This window comes from Mustela erminea, chromosome 7, assembly GCF_009829155.1.
Source record: "Mustela erminea isolate mMusErm1 chromosome 7, mMusErm1.Pri, whole genome shotgun sequence".
Classification (NCBI taxonomy): domain Eukaryota; kingdom Metazoa; phylum Chordata; class Mammalia; order Carnivora; family Mustelidae; genus Mustela; species Mustela erminea.
Genome location: NC_045620.1, coordinates 58,899,539 through 58,916,759, shown reverse-complemented (window position 1 = coordinate 58,916,759; position 17,221 = coordinate 58,899,539). Strand labels below are relative to the sequence as shown.

Sequence of the window (17,221 nt, the reverse complement as noted above, 5' to 3'; positions counted from 1 at the left end):
GCTCTGGTAAGTTAGGTTTTGGTGATGCCCTGTTTGAAAAAAAGTTGTTGGAAATTTTGTCTTCATTTATGCCCTGAGAGTGTCCTCGTGTTGGAAAGATTGACCCTAAAATGAGAACTCACAAGACTGAGATATTGGGGTTGCTCAGGACTTTCTTACTCACCTGGCTTATTTGGCTCATCCATTAGGAAAGAAAAACATTCACCTTTGTCATTATCATTTTTTTTCCTTCTACTTTGCTAATTTTATGAAGAAACCTGTACTTTACGCTTTAACATCACCGCAGTCAGAGGGGAGCCTTTCTATCTGAAATATTGCTCATTAGCACCTGAGCCCAAGAATGAAACAGCCGTCGTAAGATGGTACAAGAGTAGTGGATCCCACGGGCGCATTGAGCTAAACTCAAGCAGTTTTCCCAGAATTTCTCTGTATGATCGTGTTTTGGAGTTTTGGCCAGTGGAACTGGAGGACAGCGGATCTTACTTTTTCCATATGGGGTGAGTATAGCTTCTCTTTGTGTCAGCATTGTTCATCGCACTCTTGGACTTAGCTCAACAAATCAGATACACAACAATCCGAGAGGATAATCCATGCATTTACTCTCCCCTGCCCTTCCTACACCATGCAATAAATACTTGGTTATGGAAAAATCAAATTAAATATTTGTCCTTGTGTTTATCTGCTTAGTGATCTTAGTGAAAGAGGACCTTAATATTTCTTTTAGGGGATTCTTACCAAAGATAAGTGGGTGCCAAATGAAATTCATTTTAAAATTCAGCTGCTCCTATGGTGTAGAGTCACTGGTCAGATGAGATCAGTGAAGACTCCTTAATGACCATGCGGTGAGGGGGGGCAACGTCAGCTTCCCAGGTGGTGTCCTCGGGCTCGGGCTTGGGGTCAGAAGGGGTGTAGACTCATCTCGAGCCAGTTTTCCAGGGTTTGTTGGGTATCTGGTGGTAGTGTGAGTGAAGGATGTGTGAGCCTTACAGCTCATCACAGACCTATAGCCAGGGGCAGTGAGAAAGAAGAGCACAGAAAAGGCTTTGCATGACCTTCATGGGACAGACCCCTGTAGTCTATGCCAGGACGCTCATAATCAAGAGTCCAGGAATCATCAGTTCTATGAAATAAGAAAAACCAACTGAATGTTTCAGTGACTATCACTGAATTAGGTTTTCTCTATACTTTCTTTGGTAGGCTGGGAAGGAGCAACTGGGACAAGCAATGTTCTGTTGATGGATTATTGGTCTTGATTATAGAGATCAGAGGCTAAGATCTAAGATCTGATCTGGTGAAAGAGAGCTCAGGGCCAACTGAGGGAGTGGTGGTGGTGTGCTCTTGGGTGTAGTAGATTTCTGGGGTAGGTCCCGATCGTTATCAACGGTGGTGTTGGGAGCAGAGTGAGGCATCCTGGTGAAACCTTGTTATCACTTGCATGGTTTTGCACAAAATGAGGTCATTTAGGTTTGTTTCTATACATAGTAACCCCCAGGAGTCAGAAAGAAATTCAAGAACTCTTTTTCTGTTGTTTGTTTTGACCTGTTGTAAATTTTATGTGTTCCCTGAAGAGGGACGATTCTAGAAGTAGGTCACAGCTGGGTGTTTTTGCACTAAGGTAGAATGAATACTCACAAATGGGGTTAAAAAAAATCTCCATAGCTTGATTGAATAAAGGTATGATTTAAATGGAAGAAGTACCCTGGACAGGGCAGGAAGCACGCATTGAGGGGAAGAAGAGCCAGTTATCCACAGAGGACGCTTGGAGACAGATAGGGACAAAAGCCATTAACTGTCTCTCTGATAGGGAGGGTGAAGAACATAGCCTGGGTTAGGAAGGCAAAGTGGAAGCATCAACTAGAAACAGGCTGTTGGAGAAGTGTGGAGATCTAGGAAGATGATCTGACAGGGCAGGAAAAGCAAGGTGGCTCAGTGGCTGTGGTGATGAACTTTGAAAGATGTTGGAGGCTGAGCAATAATGTGAGACTAAAGTGATGGACTGAGGAGAGCCTTGACAGTGGTTTTGAAAATCAATGGGTGGGGGGCGGGGGCGGGTGAGGCATGCGGGTGGCTGAGTCTGTTGAGCTGAGCATCTGTCTTTGGCTCCAGTCATGATCTTGGGGTCCTGGGATTGAGCCCCTCATCAGGCTCCCTGCAGCAGGGAGTCTGCTTTGCCCTCTCCCCTAGCTTGTGGTCACTCTCTCTCTTAAATAAACACATAAAGCTTTTTAAAAAAGAAAGAAAAAGAGAAAATCAATGGGAACCTACACAGGTTGTTTTGGATGCATAGGGGCATTGAAGATGGGGATTTCTTTAAATTTGGGACACCTGTGTGTGTGTGTGCACATGTGTGTATGTGTGCACAGATTTAGGTGAGTAAGTCTTTTTAATTTCACATGGAATCTGTTGAAGACCAGATTCCAACCCTGGAATCCCTCCCTGAGAACCATAATCCTTTTGTTTTTTGGGAATCTTCAGCTAATAATCAAAGGTCCCTGAAGACTGATATGTGAATTGTGAAGTCAGATCAAATTTAAGAAGGAAATCCACCAAGAAGGGAGGGAATGCAGGAGAGAGGGGGTTTTTGATGCTTGAGGGAAGGGCATGAAGATAGAGAGAAAAGCACATGCAGAAGTCTCACAGTCACATTCTAGATTGGCTTAGTAAGGGGCCTCCCAAGAATGCTAGAGCTTTACAAATCCCCTCTTGAGTGGCACGAGTGGCTCCTGTGACCAGGAATGGATGGCCTTGTAAGATAACAGGAATGGTTACAGCTTTGGGGCAGTTGGCCTCAGCATCACACTGGCCTTCAAGCTCTCTGAGCAAGGACGGTCGGTGTCCCCTTGTTTCCTCATTCCCAGTGCGGTGGCTGGGACACGGAGGCATTCTGCCAGTCAGTACTTACTGGGTGTTAGGAATTAGGGACTGCAGAGGTAGAGAACAGTATGGACATAAGTTGGAAATATGCATATACTCTCTTCCTCAGAAGCAAAAGGACAGAAAGATTTAGAAATACATCTCTGTCCAGCTCAGCAGGGCTGAAGTTGGGAAAACATTAGACACATTTGAGAAGAAGATAATGTCAATGGGATTCTGAATCCTTTCCAAGGGCCGGGTAGCTCTATTATATTCCATGGCCTTTGACCCACTGCTTTTAACTTTTAGGACAGCTTGTCAGTGCACTCATAGCTTCCTTCCCAGCCCTGACCACTCTTGTATGAATGCACACCCAAGGGAAGGGCCAGACCCACCTTGACTGTGAGAGTATAGTATTGGGTAGTGCAGGCCTGGCCTTTAGTGCCAAACCGAATTGTTTTGCATCTTGACCTTGCTGCTGACTGGTGTGGGAACTTGGGCCAGGTACTCAGCTTTAAGTGAAGTTTAGCTTTCTTATTTCACATAAAAGAAATCACCATCCCCTTTGCACATGCACAGTACAATGCCTAGAGCTCAGTGAGTGCTAGTCTTCCTTCCATGCTCCTATAGACCTAGAAGGGGACTGCAAGGGCCTGTGGTAGGTACAGAAGGCACAGAGGACAACTTAACACATGTCTATTGTATTTAGTATGGGGATCTATATGTCATATATGCAGTTTCAACAAACTTCAGGTTGCAAACATTTCCTTGTTTAGAAGTTCCTTTTTAAAAACTGTGTTAAAGTTGTTTCATCTTCCAGATTACTAATTTCTAATCAGAAGGAACAACATCAATGAAATCTACTCAAACTAATGTTTACTTAGTAGAATGCTAATATAGCTATGCAGTCACTCCAGACTTGGCTTTAATCAACAGTAAGAGAAGAGGATTGGAAGAAACCACCCAGAGAAATATAAAACCCAGTGCATTTATACAGACTTCCAGAAAATAAGTTCAGGAGTCTGTTTTTGGACCTCATCAACCCACTGCTACTGTCCCATTCTGAGTTGAGAATCTTTGGACTTGTCCATCTCCAAAGATCATTGAAGTTTTAGACATTTCTGTTCAGACACCCATAATATATGCTCTGCATAGGGTGAGTGTGTTTGTGTGTGTGGAACTGCTCAGGTTTTCCTCTTCCACTGCCCTTTAGCCTTGCTGCACTGAACCAAAATGGGACACAGCAGGGTCTGGGCATCAGTGAATGAGCCTCTTAATATGAAAATAAGGTGGGTGGATTGGTTACTAAAAGGTCGTATTTGCAAAGTCTCTGTACTAATCATAAAATATCTTTAAACCTTTATTTCATAGAAATAATACACGTGAATGGAAATTAAATGTCATTGGAAAAAGTAAACACAGATGTTTTGCTGAAAAACTACTAATTAGTAAACCTGTGGAAGTTCAGAAATCTTTGCGAGTCAAATGTATAAATACACACTATGAAAAACTGGCCAACAGAACATCACTGTATAAGGTAGCACTTTTAAAATATTTTAACTTAAGGGGCAACTAGGTGGCTCAGTGGTTTAAGTGTATACTCTTGATTTCAGCCCAAGTCATGATCTCAAGGTCATGAGATTGAGCCCAACGTCAGGCTCCGGGCTCAACCCAGAGTCTTCTTGAGATTCTCCTTTCCCTTTGCCTCACCCCACCATGGTCTCCCTCTCTCTCTCTCTTAAACAAATAAGTCTTTAAAAAAATATTTTAACTTGGGGCGCCTGGGTGGCTCAGTGGGTTACGCCTCTGCCTTCGGCTCAGGTCATGATCTCAGGGTCCTGGGATCGAGTCCCACATCAGGCTCTCTGCTCAGCGGGGAGCCTGCTTCCCTCTCTCTCTCCCTGCCTCTCTGTCTACTTGTGATCTCTCTCTGTCAAATAAATAAATAAAATATTTTAAAAAATATTTTAACTTAAGACTTGAGGAAAAAAAGACAAAAATCCAAAATGAGAATCTCCTGGCTGTGGACATCCTTGTCTTGTCACATACAAGCTACTTGGCCCCTCGACAGCTCAGCCAGCCCATCTGAGCAAGGTGCTCCCCACAGGGTTGCTCAGATGAGCTCCTGCCCCATGGTGTTCAGTAAATGGGAACAGCTTCCTCATCCTTGCCCCTCCTTCATTTTCCTTCTCTTTTGATAAATTTCTAAGAATGCTAGCTTATGGATTTTCATTTTCTTCTGCCACATATATTTAAAGTTTTAAATTCTATTGTATACGCACTTTTTTTCTAAACATACGAGTTCCTTTTATAAAAATGGAAGATGGAAAAATGCACAGTGAAGAGAGCAGAGCTCACTCAGAATTCCACCAGCCAGAGACTTTGGGATGTGTGTGTGTGTGTGTGTGTGTGTGTGTGTGAGAGAGAACAACTATTTTTTAAAAGTGGTAATTATAAAGTACTTTTTAAAATAAAAATTGTATTTTTAATGGCTTATATTTTCCCTCTAGTCATTAAAAATTATACAGTAATTATTCCCTTACATCTTTTTTTTTCTTTTTTTTTTTTATTTCCAGCATAACAGTATTCATTATTTTTGCACCACACCCCATGCTCCATGCAATCCGTGCCCTCTATAATACCCACCACCTGGTACCCCAACCTCCCACCCCCCGTCCCTTCAAAACCCTCAGATTGTTTTTCAGAGTCCATAGTCTCTCATGGTTCACCTCCCCTTCCAATTTCCCCCAACTCCCTTCTCCACTCTAAGTCCCCATGTCCTCCATGCTATTTGTTATGCTCCACAAATAAGTGAAACCATATGATAATTGACTCTCTCTGCTTGACTTATTTCACTCAGCATAATCTCTTCCAGTCCCGTCCATGTTGCTACAAAAGTTGGGTATTCATCCTTTCTGATGGAGGCATAATACTCTATCCCCAGGGGTACAGGTCTGTGAATCACCAGGTTTACACACTTCACAGCACTCACCACAGCACATACCCTCCCCAATGTCCATAATCCCACCCCCTTCTCCCAAACCCCCTCCCCCCAGCAACCCTCAGTTTGTTTTGTGAGATTAAAAGTCACTTATGGTTTGTCTCCCTCCCAATCCCATCTTGTTTCATTGATTCTTCTCCTACCCACTTAAGCCCCCATGTTGCATCACCACTTCCTCATATCAGGGAGATCATATGATAGTTGTCTTTCTCTGCTTGACTTATTTCGCTAAGCATGATACGCTCTAGTTCCATCCATGTTGTCGCAAATGGCAAGATTTCATTTCTTTTGATGGCTGCATAGTATTCCATTGTGTATATATACCACATCTTCTTGATCCATTCATCTGTTGATGGGCATCTAGGTTCTTTCCATAGTTTGGCTATTGTGGACATTGCTGCTATAAACATTCGGGTGCATGTGCCCCTTTGGATCACTACGTTTGTATCCTTAGGGTAAATACCCAATAGTGCAATTGCTGGGTCATAGGGCAGTTCTATTTTCAACATTTTGAGGAACCTCCATGCTGTTTTCCAGAGTGGCTGCACCAGCTTGCATTCCCACCAACATTGTAGGAGGGTTCCCCTTTCTCCGCATCCTCGCCAGCATCTGTCATTTCCTGACTTGTTGATTTTAGCCATTCTGACTGGTGTGAGGTGATATCTCATTGTGGTTTTGATTTGTATTTCCCTGATGCCGAGTGATATGGAGGACTTTTTCATGTGTCTGTTGGCCATCTGGATGTCTTCTTTGCAGAAATGTCTGTTCATGTCCTCTGCCCATTTCTTGATTGGATTATTTGTTCTTAGGTGTTGAGTTTGCTAAGTTCTTTATAGATTCTGGACACTAGTCCTTTATCTGATATGTCGTTTGCAAATATCTTCTCCCATTCTGTCAGTTGTCTTTTGATTTTGTTAACTGTTTCCTTTGCTGTGCAAAAGCTTTTGATCTTGATGAAATCCCAATAGTTCATTTTTGCCCTTGCTTCCCTTGCCTTTTGCGTTGTTCCTAGGAAGATGTTGCTGCGGCAGAGGTCAAAGAGGTTGCTGCCTGTGTTCTCCTCAAGGATTTTGATGGATTCCTTTCGCACATTGAGGTCCTTCATCCATTTTGAGTCTATTTTTGTGTGTGGTGTAAGGAAATGGTCCAATTTCATTTTTCTGCATGTGGCTGTCCAATTTTCCCAGCACCATTTATTGAAGAGGCTGTCTTTTTTCCATTGGACATTCTTTCCTGCTTTGTCGAAGATTAGTTGACCATAGAGTTGAGGGTCTATTTCTGGGCTCTCTATTCTGTTCCATTGATCTATGTGTCTGTTTTTGTGCCAGTAGCATGCTGTCTTGATGACGACAGCTTTGTAATAGAGCTTGAAGTCCGGAATTGTGATGCCACCAACGTTGGCGTTCTTTTTCAATATCCCTTTGGCTATTCGAGGTCTTTTCTGGTTCCATATAAATTTTAGCATTATTTGTTCCATTTCTTTGAAAAAGATGGATGGTACTTTGATAGGAATTGCATTAAATGTGTAGATTGCTTTAGGTAGCATAGACATTTTCACAATATTTATTCTTCCAATCCAGGAGCATGGAACATTTTTCCATTTCTTAGTGTCTTCCTCAATTTCTTTCATGAGTACTTTATAGTTTTCTGAGTATAGATTCTGTGTCTCTTTGGTTAGGTTTATTCCTAGGTATCTTATGGTTTTGGGTGCAATTGTAAATGGGATGGACTCCTTAATTTCTCTTTCTTCTGTCTTGCTGTTGGTGTAGAGAAATGCAACTGATTTCTGTGCATTGATTTTATATCCTGACACTTTACTGAATTCCTGTATAAGTTCTAGCAGTTTTGGAGTGGAGTCTTTTGGGTTTTCCACATATAGTATCATATCATCTGCGAAGAGTGATAATTTGACTTCTTCTTTGCCGATTTGGATGCCTTTAATTTCCTTTTGTTTTCTGATTGCTGAGGCTAGGACCTCTAGTACTATGTTGAATAGCAGTGGTGATAATGGACATCCCTGCCGTGTTCCTGACCTTAGCGGAAAAGCTTTCAGTTTTTCTCCATTGAGAATGATATTTGCGGTGGGTTTTTCATAGATGGCTTTGATGATATTGAGGTATGTGCCCTCTATCCCTACACTTTGAAGAGTTTTGATCAGGAAGGGATGCTGTACTTTGTCAAATGCTTTTTCAGCATCTATTGAGAGTATCATATGGTTCTTGTTCTTTCTTTTATTGATGTGTTGTATCACATTGACTGATTTGCGGATGTTGAACCAACCTTGCAGCCCTGGAATAAATCCCACTTGGTCGTGGTGAATAATCTTTTTAATGTACTGTTGAATCCTATTGGCTAGTATTTTGTTGAGTATTTTTGCATCTGTGTTCATCAAGGATATCGGTCTATAGCTCTCTTTTTTGGTGGGATCCTTGTCTGGTTTTAGGATCAAGGTGATGCTGGCCTCATAAAATGAGTTTGGAAGTTTTCCTTCCATTTCTATTTTTTGGAACAGTTTCAGGAGAATAGGAATTAGTTCTTCTTTAAATGTTTGGTAGAATTCCCCCGGGAAGCCGTCTGGCCCTGGGCTTTTGTTTGTTTGGAGATTTTTAATGACTGTTTCAATCTCCTTACTGGTTATGGGTCTGTTCAGGCTTTCTATTTCTTCCTGGTTCAGTTGTGGTAGTTTATATGTTTCTAGGAATGCATCCATTTCTTCCAGATTGTCAAATTTATTGGCGTAGAGTTGCTCATAGTATGTTCTTATAATAGTTTGTATTTCTTTGGTGTTAGTTGTGATCTCTCCTCTTTCACTCATGATTTTATTTATTTGGGTCCTTTCTCTTTTCTTTTTGATAAGTCGGGCCAGGGGTTTACAATTTTATTAATTCTTTCAAAGAACCAGCTCCTAGTTTCGTTGATTTGTTCTATTGTTTTTTTGGTTTCTATTTCATTGATTTCTGCTCTGATCTTTATGATTTCTCTCCTCCTGCTGGGCTTAGGGTTTCTTTCTTGTTCTTTCTCCAGCTCCTTTAGGTGTAGGGTTAGGTTGTGTACCTGAGACCTTTCTTGTTTCTTGAGAAAGGCTTGTACCGCTATATATTTTCCTCTCAGGACTGCCTTTGTTGTGTCCCACAGATTTTGAACCGTTGTATTTTCATTATCATTTGTTTCCATGATTTTTTTCAATTCTTCTTTAATTTCCCGGTTGACCCATTCATTCTTTAGAAGGATGCTGTTTAGTCTCCATGTATTTGGGTTCTTTCCAAACTTCCTTTTGTGGTTGAGTTCTAGCTTTAGAGCATTGTGGTCTGAAAATATGCAGGGAATGATCCCAATCTTTTGATACCGGTTGAGTCCTGATTTAGGACCGAGGATGTGATCTATTCTGGAGAATGTTCCATGTGCACTAGAGAAGAATGTGTATTCTGTTGCTTTGGGATGAAATATTCTGAATATATCTGTGATGTGATTCTGAATATATCTGGTCCAGTGTGTCGTTTAAGGCCTTTATTTCCTTGCTGATCTTTTGCTTGGATGATCTGTCCATTTCAGTGAGGGGAGTGTTAAAGTCCCCTACTATTATTGTATTATTGTTGATGTGTTTCTTTGATTTTGTTATTAATTGGTTTATATAGTTGGCTGCTCCCACGTTGGGGGCATAGATATTTAAAATTGTTAAATCTTCTTGTTGGACAGACCCTTTGAGTATGATATAGTGTCCTTCCTCATCTCTTATTATAGTCTTTGGCTTAAAATCTAATTGATCTGATATAAGGATTGCCACTCCTGCTTTCTTCTGATGTCCATTAGCATGGTAAATTCTTTTCCACCCCCTCAATTTAAATCTGGAGGTGTCTTCGGGCTTAAAATGAGTTTCTTGGAGGCAACATATAGATGGGTTTTGTTTTTTTATCCATTCTGATACCCTGTGTCTTTTGACAGGGGCATTTAGCCCATTAACATTCAGGGTAACTATTGAGAAATATGAATTTAGTGCCATTGTATTGCCTGTAAGGTGACTGTTACTGTATATGGTCTCTGTTCCTTTCTGATCTACCACTTGTAGGCTCTCTCTTTGCTTAGAGGACCCCTTTCAAGATTTCCTGTAGAGCTGGTTTGGTATTTGCAAATTCTTTCAGTTCTTGTTTGTCCTGGAAGCTTTTAATCTCTCCTTCTATTTTCAATGATAGCCTAGCTGGATATAGTATTCTTGGCTGCATGTTTTTCTCGTTTAGTGCTCTGAAAATATCATGCCAGCTCTTTCTGGCCTGCCAGGTCTCTGTGGATAAGTCAGCTGCCAATCTAATATTTTTACCATTGTATGTTACAGACTTCTTTTCCCGGGCTGCTTTCAGGATTTTCTCTTTGTCACTGAGACTTGTAAATTTTACTATTAGGTGACGGGGTGTGGGCCTATTCTTATTGATTTTGAGGGGCGTTCTCTGAACCTCCTGAATTTTGATGCTCGTTCCCTTTGCCATATTGGGGAAATTCTCCCCAATAATTCTCTCCAGTATACCTTCTGCTCCCCTCTCTCTTTCTTCTTCTTCTGGAATCCCAATTATTCTAATGTTGTTTCGTCTTATGGTGTCACTTATCTCTCGAATTCTCCCCTCGTGGTCCAGTAGCTGTTTGTCCCTCTTTTGCTCAGCTTCTTTATTCTCTGTCATTTGGTCTTCTATATCACTAATTCTTTCTTCTGCCTCATTTATCCTAGCAGTGAGAGCCTCCATTTTTGATTGCACTTCATTAATAGCTTTTTTGATTTCAACTTGGTTAGATTTTAGTTCTTTTATTTCTCCAGAAAGGGCTTTTATATCTCTCGAGAGGGTTTCTCTAATATCTTCCATGCCTTTTTCGAGCCCGGCTAGAACCTTGAGAATTGTCATTCTGAACTCTAGATCTGACATATTACCAATGTCTGTATTGATTAGGTCCCTAGCCTTCGGTACTGCCTCTTGTTCTTTTTTGTGTGTTGAATTTTTCCGCCTTGTCATTTTGTCCAGTTAAGAGTATATGAAGGGGCAAGTAAAATACTAAAAGGGTGGCAACAACCCCAGGAAAAAATGCTTTAACCAAATTAGAAGAGATCCAAAATCGTGAGGGGGGAGAAAGGGGATAAAAAGAGGTTCAAAAAGGAAGAAAGAAAAAAAAAGAAAAAAGAAAAAAAAAAAAAAGAAAAGAAAAGAATTAAAAAAAAAAAGGAAAACACCTAAGAAAAATGTAAAAAAGAAAAAATATATATATTAGATAAACTAGTAAAAAATCGTTAAAAAAGAAAAAGGTAACAGTTAAAAAAAAAAAATTTTACCCGAAGGCGAGAAAAAAAAAAAACCAAAAAATGAAAAAGAAAAAAATTAAATTAACTGCAAGACTAAAAAAAAAATCATAGGGAAAAAGCCATGAGTTCCGTGCTTGGCTTTCTCCTCCTCTGGAATTCTGCTGCTCTCCTTGGTATTGAAACCGCACTCCTTGGTAGGTGAACTTGGTCTCGGCTGGATTTCTTGTTGATCTTCTGGGGGAGGGGCCTGTTGTAGTGATTCTCAAGTGTCTTTGCCCCAGGCGGAATTACACCGCCCTTACCCGGGGCCGGGGTGAGTAATCCGCTCGGGTTTGCTTTCAGGAGCTTTTGTTCCCTGAGCGCTTTCCGTAGAGTTCCGGAGGACGGGAATACAAATGGCGGCCTCCTGGTCTCCGGCCCGGAGGTGCCGAGAGCTCCGGGCCGCACTCCTCAGTGCGCCCTCAGAGAACAGCGCCCAGTTACTCCCGTCTGCCTGACCTCCGGCCGCGCTCCGAGCTCTCCGAGCCTGCGAGCAGTTCAAGGTAACACCGAGCTGTGAGCTTACTGTCGGCTCTGTCTCTGTAGCCGGCTTTCCCGTTCCAATACCCGCAAGGTCTGCGACACTCAGACACCCCTGATCCTTCTGTGACCCTGCGGGACCTGAGGCCACGCTGAACCCGCGGGGGCTTCGCCCCGGTTTAGCCTCTGGAGCGATGTCCCTCAGCGGAACAGACTTTTAAAAGTCCTGATTTTGTGCACCGTTGCTCCGCCGCTTGCCGGGAGCCGGCCCCTCCCCCCGGGGTCTATCTTCCCGTCGCTTTGGATTCACTTCTCCGCCGGTCCTACCTTTCAGAAAGTGGCTGTTTTTCTGTTTCCAGAATTGCTGTTCTTCTTCTCTTCGATCTGCCGATGGATTTTCAGGTGTTTGCAATCTTTAGATAAGCTATCTAGCTGATCTCCGGCTAGCTGAAGCAGTCTCAGCCTGCTACTTCTCCGCCATCTTCTATTCCCCTACATCTTTAAACATCTTTCCAAATATGGGATTTTGTTGTTTCTCACACTTGTGTTTAACTATTCCCCTGGTATTGGGCATTTGTTAGTTTCCTACTTTTCACTATTATTTACAAGGCTAAAATAAATATCATTCTCATAAGTCTTAGGGTGTATGTATGATTTTATTCTTCAATCTCATCCCTAAAGTAGAATTATTGGCTCAAAGGCTATGAGTACATTTACGGCTTTTGCTCCACATTATTAAACAACTCTCTGGGGAGCTAGTTCAAAACCCCTTTTCAACCACCACCATGCACTGTGAAATTTGACATGCACAGTTTCTGTAATTTTTAGTAGTTTTTTCCCCATTTCTTTTCTTAATAATGAACTGAACATTTTTGTATATTTATTACACCTTAGTATTACTTCTTTTGTGGATTATCTATTTTCTTCAGCTGGTGTACCTTTTACTTGAATTGTAAGAGCTCTTTTAGACAATACTATGGAGATTATATATACATTCACAAATATATCATATATAAACTTATATACGCATATATAATTCATTTACATACATAACATACATACATGCAGACATCCAACACAAATTATATTATTTCTCTAGAAGAACAAACTGGACAAATGTAACTCTGTTACAGAACTTTTAAAGAATTCTATGGGAGAATGAACCAGACAGAAGCCCTTCAGAGAGTTGAAGCTACAGATGATTTCCTAGAAAACTTTGTTCGCATATTTTGGTTCACCACTGTTTACTAGAGATTTTTGAAGGAGAGCTCTTAGCCAAATGTTTTATAAGTGTCTGAGTCAGTCCTGAGTTGACTTGACTCTATTTCCTGTCAAAAGTGCAAATATTCGACGGTACATAGAAATTTGTGAGTTTCAGTGTACTAGGTTTCAAGATATCTCAACATGTGGATATTTAAATTTAGAAAATAGATCTATTGAGGATATTTCTAGCTAGATGATTAAAAACAGGGTTCAGTATTCTCAGCCTATTTACAGATCATGGCCTACCTGAGGGGAGGAGGGCAAGGAAGCTAAATCAGAAAACAAATGATTGGAAATAAAAGTGAAGAGTCTTTGATATTTTAAAGTGCCTTATTAAAAAGCCTTTGGGGTCATAAAAGTTTGACATACATAGAAACAATTTACTGAAGTGAGAACACATGTGAATGCTTCACAGACCCATGCTAAGCACCCTCTGGGTCTAGCCCCAGTTGCTGCCAGCTTTGGCACCTTCAAGAGAGGTCTGTGGGCAGTACATTGTCCTTGTTTGCTGTTTGCAGAAACGGTATAGCATAGTCAAATTAGCAGTTTAGTTTCCATATTCCGTATCTGCATCTTAGATCGCTTCAGAACCTCTTCTATGGGTGGCTGATGGCTAGATTGAAGAAGGTGGCTATTTTATCATTCCTTCTTGTGACCTCTGTGGAAATTTGTGATGGAGAGACATGTTTGTGTGTGCCTATGGATTTGAATATTCTTGATAAATTTCTAATCAGTCCTCTGACTTCTGGTGGAAGACATCAAGGGGGTGGGTGGTCTTCTAAGTACTCAGGTATGTGTGTCATTCTGCTCCCACCCCCAGGATGGGTAGTCCTGAGTATATGGACTTAGACTAAAAGTGTTACTAAATAGAGTTGTACAAAAGTTTACATCCAAGCAGGGTTTTTTTTGTTGTAATGCACACGCGTTCTCTCTCTCTCTCCTCCTTTACCTCCATCCTTCCTCCCGTCTCCCTCTCCCTTTCTCTTTCCCCTTTCCACCCTTTGTGTGTAAAAGAGAGAGATGAAAAGAAAATGACAGGAGCAGCTACAGCACCCCCCTATATTCTGTTTCCTGACATGTATTAATAACAATGATAATAACAGATATGGGACTATGGATCATCGTTGCCACAGAAGCAATCCCAAAGCACTGGGACATTGACTCAGAAATTGCCAGTTTTCATTCTGTTTCCCCTTTTTAATAAAAATCTTTAAAAAATTTGAATCAATGTTATATGATACTGCTTTTACTTAAAATATTTTAACTTGATTTTTCTTCTTCTTTTTTTATAAAACAGAACTGTCAAGAGATAGAGAACAATAAAAATGCAGTTTTACAGAAGAATGCAGAGTTTGAAGATCAAGGATATTACACTTGTGTGTATTTCATTCCTCATAATGGAAAACTATTTCATGTCACCAAAACCTACAATATAACCGTAGTTGGAGGTAAGAGAAATTTGAGAATCAGAAAGAAACAAATGCATCTTTGTAAAACTGAGTTTTCTTTGTCATGTAGCACAGGAATCCAGAGGCAACTTACTTGGAGTTGTGACCACGTCACTAGCTCAAATATAAGGGTCAAATCACTGGGGCATCATTTACTGCACTGGAAAGATTTTTTTTTTTTTTTTTTTTTTTTTTTGCTTGGTGGGGTTGGTGGTAGTAAATGACCTTTATATATGTGAGCCTCCCATGAGTGAATGCTCTTATTTCATGGAGGAATTTGTGGAATCTCTCGTGGTTTAGGATACGCTTTTGCCCAACAGATATTCATCAAAATGTCTATATTCAATAAACTGTACTGAGCCTCCAGGTAAAGGAGGCAGGGAAATAGGAAATGAAGAGGAATTTGATTACATGTAAGAGTGCCCTCACTTATGAAACCAGATTCATCTGTGAGGTGTTAAGGATGCAGAGAGAGTCAGAGGAAGATCAGAGTCAGGGGACTCTGAGGTGAGTTTAGAGGTTGACCATGACAGGTGGGCAGGAGGACCTGCTGAGGACAGTGTGCTCTGGGTTTTCAATGGTACACTTCAAGTTTTAGTGGATGGTATACCGTCTTAAAGATACCCTTTTATAGCACCTCTCCCTTAGGGTTCCTACTGACATTCCTGGGGGGAGGGTGGGGGGGCAAAGGACAGATCTAGAAGAAGATAAACAATAGCAATTTTCCATAAAACCACCCCTTTGTCCTTGAGTCAACTCATGTCCATCAGTATTCTCAAGACTTGAGAGTTCCTTCTTTGGAGGCATCCAGATCCTCCTGTCTCCCTGTTGGTATTCCAGGCTTGCCCAGAGAGTCTGAATCCCAGAAGAATCAAACCTGACTCGCCTGGAGTTTCAACTTTGCGAGTGTCATCCTCCAGATTTACCCACCCACTCCCAATCCATTCTCTACCCTTCATTCTGTAGCACCACACTTCCTAACCAGGGTGCTGGTTCAGGAGAGCTCCCCGGTCTTGCATAACTCCTTGTGCACAGGCCTTGTGTTTGCTGAGCACCAGTAAGTCCCAGGAGTTTGCTGAGCACCAGTAATGACTGCTCTGTACATTACTTGTAAATGCCCCAGAAACACCAGCTGTACCAAAAGGTAGAGTCTAAGTCATGAAGAAAGTTGCCAGTGCTGATCATTGGACTAAGAAGAACTTGACAACACAGCAGGTTCAATGTGTGCTCTCAGTGTTCTGCAGTTACAAGCCTCCCTCAGTTTTCTATGACAGCATTCAGAAGGAGGCTGAGGCAGACAGAATTGGGTTCCTCTAGTCAGGGTCAGAAGTCATTCAGGAATAGAAGCAGAGCTGAGCCCAGAGGTGTGGACACCCCCCACAGGGCCAGCCAGCACTGAGGCAAAGGAGGCATCAGAACACAAAATTGAAAGGTTGCTCCCCTGAGTGCCTGAGCAGGAAGGGTTGACACCTGAGAATGAGTGCTTTGCCTACCTCAAGGAGTAGAGACCCTGTCCCCAGTACACCTGTCTGAGGAGTTGAGGGGGCGGGGGGCAACTGGAGGAATAAAGACAGAGCAGAAAGGCAGTTCCCTGAGACTTGACATCTAAGTCCTGCCGGTGGGTTTGTCTGCCAGGATGAACATCTTCCTCTGGCTTTTAGTTGCCGAAACTACAGATTTGAGCCGATGGAAACCCAATTCAGGATGTTTTCTCCCATTACGTTAGCTTTTAGTAGATGGAAACGCAAATGACAAATACTGTTAGCCGCAACCATTAGTTACTGAAAATATGACAGAAGTGTAAAGTGATGACTATCAGAATCTTTGTTACATGGGGTAACATTATGTTCCTGCAAATACTTGTCTTAGAGGAGCTCAGTGCAATGCTGACACATTCCTCTTTTCTTCTTTCACTTTTAGATCGCAGCAAAATAACTCCTGTTCTTCTTGGACCAAAGCTGAACTATGTGAAGGTGGAATTAGGTATATTTTGACATACATATAGTCTGCATTTCGGAATGGGGGTATCACTGAGTCTTCCAAGGCTAAATCTGACTCATGATCAATCCAATTGCGTGTGCCTCACACATGCCAGGTTTAGTGAAGAACATTACAAAGGGAAGAAAAGCCTGTCATTGTTTGAATGTTGCCATCTTTTGGCTGATGAAAATGAATAGTCTGTTGAAAACATGATAGAACTGTTTGTGGTTTTTAGATAGGGTTTTGGTCGCCCTGAGGTGGCTTTTCTCTAATAGTCTTTACGGTCACTTTTAAATATGAAACCATGAGAGAATGCTTTGGAGGAATGATTCAGACTGAACATTTGATTGATGAATCAATGGACTTTTAATCATTGGACTTAGTTGACTGTACATTTAAGATTTGTCTAGACAGGGCTTAATGAAATCAATGTGTCCAGGTGTGTAATTCCTTTCCAAAAAGGAAAGAAGGAAGGTAAAGAAGAAATTCCCATATGCTAAACCATGTTTTGTATAAGGTGATTGAAATATATTCTTGAATTACATCCTCCAAACAACTCCAAGTGGTATTATTCCCATCTGGTGGATTAAATGACCAAAGCCCAGAAGGGTTCAGTAACTTATCTAAAGTTAAATCAGTAAAAAGTGGCAAAGCTGGGATTCAGGTTGCTGTTAACTATTTCCTAAGCTCACATCTTAGGACCAACACCTGCCACAATCGTTTGTGGGAATGGATATGCCCAGCGTCGCTTGGATAGTTTGCCATTTTCAACTGTGGTTTGCCTGCTTTTTATTGATTTCCAAACTTAGCGCTATTATTTCTTTCTTCTCGTTTTGGGCTTAATTTGCACCTCATTTTTGGAGACAGAATTAGATT

General features: G+C 41.4%; 1 protein-coding gene across 3 annotated transcripts in view; it reads left to right on the top strand.

The window, feature by feature from the left end:
- The window catches only part of IL18R1 (interleukin 18 receptor 1), a 41,692-nt gene that overhangs the window by 11,122 nt on the left and 13,349 nt on the right, over positions 1-17,221 (top strand). For all 3 annotated transcript variants that reach the window (XM_032351718.1, XM_032351717.1, XM_032351716.1), the window contains 4 exons: positions 254-497; positions 4,225-4,390; positions 14,215-14,365; positions 16,286-16,348. In XM_032351718.1, coding sequence (XP_032207609.1) covers positions 254-497; positions 4,225-4,390; positions 14,215-14,365; positions 16,286-16,348 — 624 coding nt within the window. The remainder of the gene's footprint in view (positions 1-253; positions 498-4,224; positions 4,391-14,214; positions 14,366-16,285; positions 16,349-17,221) is intronic.